General features: G+C 50.2%; 1 protein-coding gene across 4 annotated transcripts in view; it reads left to right on the top strand.

Moving 5' to 3' along the window:
- The window catches only part of IFT140 (intraflagellar transport 140), a 247,720-nt gene that overhangs the window by 15,083 nt on the left and 226,637 nt on the right, over positions 1-6,000 (top strand). For all 4 annotated transcript variants that reach the window (XM_034784204.1, XM_034784203.1, XM_034784206.1 and 1 more), the window contains exon 2: positions 3,073-3,252. In XM_034784204.1, coding sequence (XP_034640095.1) covers positions 3,106-3,252 — 147 coding nt within the window. In that variant the 5' untranslated portion in view covers positions 3,073-3,105. The remainder of the gene's footprint in view (positions 1-3,072; positions 3,253-6,000) is intronic.

Raw genomic sequence — 6,000 nt, 5'->3', positions numbered from 1 at the left:
TCTGCCCCTAGTTGGTTCCTCCAGCACTTGCACCAGGAAATTGTCCCCTACACTTTCCAAAAACTTCCTAGATTTTCTGTGCACCGCTGTATTGCTCTCCCAGCAGATATCAGGGTGATTAAAGTCTCCCATGAGAACCAGGGCCTGCAATCTAGCAACTTCTGCTAGTTGCCAGAAGAAAGCCTCGTCCACCTCATCCCCCTGGCCTGGTGGTCTATAGCAGACTCCAACCACGACATCACCCTTGTTGTTCACACTTCTCAACTTTATCCAGAGACTCTCAGGTTTTTCTGCAGTTTCATACCGGAGCTCTGAGCAGTCATACTCCTCTCTTACATACAACGCAACTCCCCCACCTTTTCTGTCCTGCCTGTCCTTCCTGAACAGTTTATATCCATCCATGACAGTACTCCAGTCATGTGAGTTATCCCACCAAGTCTCTGTTATTCCAATCACATCATTATTCCCTGACTGTACCAGGACTTCCAGTTCTCCCTGCTTGTTTCCCAGGCTTCTTGCGTTTGTGTATAGGCACTTAAGATAACTCATCGATTGTCCCTCTTTCTCAGTATGAGACAGGAGTCCTCCCCTTTTGCACTCTCCTGCTTGTGCTTCCTCCCAGGATCCCATTTCCCCACTTACCTCAGGGCTTTGGTCTCCTTCCCCTGGTGAACCTAGTTTAAAGCCCTCCTCACTAGGTTAGCCCAGCCTGCTGGCGAAGACGCTCTTCCCTCTCTTCGTTAGGTGGAGCCCGTCTCTGCCTAGCACTCCTCCTTCTTGGAACACCACCCCATGGTCGAAGAATCCAAAGCCTTCTCTCCGACACCACCTGCGTAGCCATTCGTTGACTTCCACGATTCGACGGTCTCTACCCAGGACTTTTCCTTGCACAGGGAGGATGGACGAGAACACCACTTGCGCCTCAAACTCCTTTATCTTTCTTCCCAGAGCCACGTAGTCTGCAGTGATCCGCTCAAGGTCATTCTTGGCAGTATCATTGGTGCCCACGTGGAGAAGCAGGAAGGGGTAGCGATCCGAGGGCTTGATGAGTCTCGGCAGTCTCTCCGTCACATCGTGTAAAAAATAACCAGTGAAATCCATTCAAAAATTATTTTAATAATTTGAAAATACACAAAATACATTATTTTAAAACATTAAATGCTTTAATGGTATGTATACATTTGCAATTTATAATGGGCTGTCGCTGGGTGCTGGTGATGGTTGGTGCCAATGGGCTGTCGCTGTCTGGGAGTGGCGCAGCTGTTGCCCAGGACTGGGTGGGGAGCTGGGCTCTGGGTCGGGGGATGCCAGGCTCACAGGGACTGGGCTCAGAGCTAGGGGTCAGGACTGTGGGGGGCGGGGGGTCAGGGGGTGCCAGGCTTGATGGGACTGGGCTTGGAGCCGGGGGTCAGGGCAGCAGGGGATGGGGTCGGGGGGTTCCTGGCTCAGAGGGGCTGGGCTTGGAGCTGGGGGTCAGGGCTGTGGGGGGCTGGGATTGGGGGTGCCCAGCTCAGGGGGCTGGGCTTGGAGCTGGGGGTCAGGGCTGTGGGGGAATGGGGTATGGGGGTGCCCAGCTCAGAGGGGCTGGGCTCGGAGCTGGGGGATGCCCAGCTGGCCAGCTCAGAGGGGCTGGGCTCAGAGCTGGGGGTCAGGACTGTGGGGGGGATGGGGTCAAGGGGTGCCTGGCTCAGAGGGGCTGGGCTCAGAGCTGGGGGGAGGATGGGGTGTGGGGGTGCCCAGCCCAGAGGGCCTTATCATGTGCTTACCCCTGCCTCCCACCCTCCCAGAGCCCAGCGTGCCGCATCCAGGAGCGGCCCTGGGCAGCGCTGCAGTAGCGTGGCTTTGATGAGGGGTTCATGATGCAGGGGGCTCAGGGCTGGGGCAGAGGATTAGGGTGCGGGGGGATGAGGGCTCTGGCTGGGAATGAGGGGTTCATGATGCAGGAGGGGGCTCAGGGCTAGGGCTGGGGCAGAGGATTAGGGTGTGGGGGGATGAGGGCTGGGGTTGAGGGGCTTGGGGCGTTGGAGAGGCTCAGGGCTAGGGCGGAAGGGCAGGGTAAGGGCAGCCTGCCCTGCCATTTAGGGATGGGGGGACACTAGGACCCTGGGGCAGTAGACAGCCGTTGAGCAGGAATGTGCAGCACAAGCAGGCCGTGCTGCTTTCTTTCAGGCAGGGATGCTCCGGGGCGGGAGGTGTGTGTGTGGCAGGCGCGACCCACGGGGGTGTGTGTGTGGCAGGCGGGGGGACCCGCGGGGGCTGTGTGTGTGGCAGGCGGGGGCTGGCCTGGGAAGGCGGGGGAGGGGCCGACGGCTGACGGGAGAGTGGAGCCATTTGCCCATCCCTGCATTAGGGTGTGCCTGTGCACACCCGGGCACACCCATGACTAAACGTTATGTTGTTCTTTCAAAATCTTACAACTGAACATTGACTTAATACAGCTTTGAAACTTTACTATGCAGAAGAAAAATGTTGCTTTTAACTATCTTCATTTAAATGAAAGAAGCACAGAAACAGTTTCCTTACTTTGTCAATTTTTTTTAAACTTTCCCTTTATATTTTAGTAGTTTACGTTTAACACAATAGTGTACTGTATGGGGGGGGCGGCAGTTGGTCTCTGCTGCCTATTTTGCTGTCTCTGTGTTTATACAGGGAATTCGATTTTTATTAACATTTAGTGATAAAAATCCAATTCTTCCAAGCCTAATTAAGCCTAACAACTTTAAACCTAATAGAGGCTTAATCATAATATACTGATTGTCATTTTGGGACATGAAGTAATGTTTAATCCGTGGTGTGTTGTAAATTTGGCAGGGAAATTCTGGATTCCTTCACTTTCCTTTGAAATAATCCAGTTCAGGCCACTGCTGGAGGCAAGATACTGGCCTACGTGGACCATTGGACTATTTCAATAAGGAAATTTGTGTGCTTCTAAAGGTTGTACCAAAACGTCATTTTCACCCTTTTTATTTTCACCATAGTACAATGAAGAAGATGGTTTTTTTTTTGTTTTTTTTTAAATCTTGCCCAGTTCTTAATTTAATCTGTTAGAGTTTTTTTTTTTCCCTTGCACAGATCTGGACTCTACCTAGGACTGTGTATGTCACTATGGCTGTGTATGTTGGTCACAGAATAGAAGTCCCTGATTCAGTTGGGTCCCCTTCCAACATAACTTGGCACCCTCTTCATCCACTTCTGGCTGTTGCTTCCATTAGCCCAACATCTGGAGGCAGTGTGGATATCTATTTGGAACAGGTAAGCATCCAGGAACTTCTACTTTGGTCTTAATGTTACTTTGCTGTGATCTCTTGATTGCTGTTATAACTGTGGTGGAACGGAATTATGAAGTTCAGCAGGTTTTTTTTAAATAAATATATATATTGTAGGCTGGTTTATATTCCTGGATCCTTCTCTATCAATTTTGGTTGCTCATAATGCTCAGTGATATTGATGGCTAATCAAATTATCCTAATTAATTTTAGACTTTCCTGAAGTCAGTAGTGAGTTCCTCATGAATTAATTGTATCTAAACAACAGAAACACCACCTTGAGTTTTACAGACTACTGGCTTTTTTATTCTTCTTTGAGCTGATTGCCAGCATACTGTTGATCTAGGGGCTACTTGGTGGTCATAGAATGAGAAATGCAACTTTACCTGCCAAATGTACAACAACATACCATGGATTAAACACTACTTCATGTCCCAAGATGACAATCAGTATATTATGATTTAGCCTCTATTAGGTTTAAAGCTGTTAGGCTTAGGGTATGTCTACACTACGAAATTAGGCCGAATTTATAGAAGTCGGGTTTTTAGAAATTGTTTTTATACAGTAGATTGTGTGTGTCCCCACACAAAATGCTCTAAGTGCATTAAGTCAGTGGACTGCGTCCACAGTACCGAGGCTAGCGTTGACTTCTGGAGTGTTGCACTGTGGGTAGCTGTAGGTAGCTATCCCACAGTTCCCGCAGTCTCCGCCGCCCATTGGAATTCTGGGTTGAGATCCCAATGCCTGATGAGTCTGCCTTAACAGTGTCGCGGGTGATTCTGGGTACATGTCGTCAGGCCCCCACTCCCTTCCTTCCTTGAAAGCAACGGCAGACAATCGTTTCACGCCTTTTTTCAGCCCAGACGCTATAGCACTGGGATCATGGAGCCCGCTCAGATCACCTCGGCAATTATGAGCACTATAAGCACCACGTGCATTATCTTGGAGTATATGCAGAACCAGAATCTGCCAAAGCAAAACCAGGCGAGGAGGAGACGGCAGCGCAGTGACGAGAGTGATGGGGAAATAGACATGGACATAGACTTCTCACAAAGTATGGCCCCGGCAATGTGCACATCATGGTATTAATGGGGCAGGTTCATGCCATGGAACGCTGATTCTGGGCCCGGGAAACAAGCACAGACTGGTGGGACCGCATCGTGTTGCAGGTGTGGGACAATTCCCAGTGGCTGCGAAACTTTCGCATGCGTAAGGGCACTTTCATTGAACTTTGTGACTTGCTTTCCCCTGCCCTGAAGCGCCAGAATACCAAGATGAGAGCAGCCCTCACAGTTGAGAAGCAGGTGGCGATAGTCCTGTGGAAGCTTGCAATGCCAGACAGCTACCGGTCAGTCGGGCATCAATTTGGAGTGGGCAAATCTACTGTGGGGGCTGCTGTGATCCAAGTAGCCAACACAATCAAAGAGCTGCTGATATCAAGGATAGTGACTCTGGGAAATGTGCAAGTCATAGTGGATGGCTTTGCTGCAGTGGGATTCCCTAACTGTGGTGGGGCAATAGATGGAACCCATATCCCTATCTTGGTACCGGAGCACCAAGCCAGCGAGTACATAAACCGAAAGGGGTACTTTTCAGTGCTGCTGCAGGCACTGGTGGATCACAAGGGACGTATCGCCAACATCAACGTGAGATGGCTGGGAAAGGTACATGACGCTCGCGTCTTCAGGAACTCTGGTCTGTTTCAAAAGCTGCAGGAAGGGACTTTCTTCCAGACCAGAAAATAACCATTGGGGATGTTGAAATGCCTATAGTTATCCTTCAAAGGGGTAGCCGTGTTAGTCTGGATGTGTAAAAGCAGCAAAGAGTCCTGTGGCACCTTATAGACTAACAGACGTATAGGAGCATGAGCTTTCGTGGAAAGCTGTTACGTCTGTTAGTCTAAGGTGTGTGACAGACCCAGACCAGTGGGGTACAGGAGTCTGGTAGAGGGTAAATATACTGGTCACTGGATGAGTAGTTTTCTGTTCCCTGAGTGACCAGAGCAGGGGCTGCACTAGAGTAATCAGGAACGTGCTAGAACCAGTTAAGGCAGGCAGGCTAATTAGGACAACTGGAGCCAATTAAGAAGAAGCTGCTAGAATCAATTAAGGCAGGCTAAATAGATAAATGTCTATCAGGGATGGTCTAGACAGTATTTGGTCCTGCCATGCGGGCAGGGGACTGGACTCGATGACCTCTCGAGGTCCCTTCCAGTCCTATAATCTATGAATCTATGAATAATCAGGGAACCTGGGTTTTAAAAAGGAGCTCACTTCAGTTTGTGGTGCGAGTGTGAGGAGCTGGGAGCAAGAGGCGCAAGGAACTGAGAGTGTGTGCGCTGCTGGAGGACTGAGGAGCACAAGCGTTATCAGACACTAGGAGGAAGGTCCTGTGGTGAGAATAAGAAAGGTGTTTGGAGGAGGCCATGGGGAAGTAGCCCAGGGAGTTGTAGCTGTCATGCAGCTGTTACAGGAGGCACTATAGGCAACTGCAATCCACAGGGCCCTGGTCTGGAACCTGGAGTAGAGCGCGGGCCCAGGTTCCTCCCAAATCTCCTAATTGACCTGGACTGTGGGTTCTTCCAGAGGGGAAGGTCTCTGGGCTGTTCCTCAACCCACATGGTGAATCTCTGAGGCAAGAAAATCCGCCAATAAGCGCAGGACCCACCAAGATAGAGGAGGAACTTTGCCACAGGACTCTTTGCTGCTTTTATAGTTTATCCTTGGGGACCTAG

This window comes from Trachemys scripta, chromosome 10 (genome assembly GCF_013100865.1).
Source record: "Trachemys scripta elegans isolate TJP31775 chromosome 10, CAS_Tse_1.0, whole genome shotgun sequence".
Classification (NCBI taxonomy): Eukaryota; Metazoa; Chordata; order Testudines; family Emydidae; genus Trachemys; species Trachemys scripta.
Note: the sequence above shows the minus strand (reverse complement) of the source record. Positions and strands in the feature narration are given on the sequence as shown.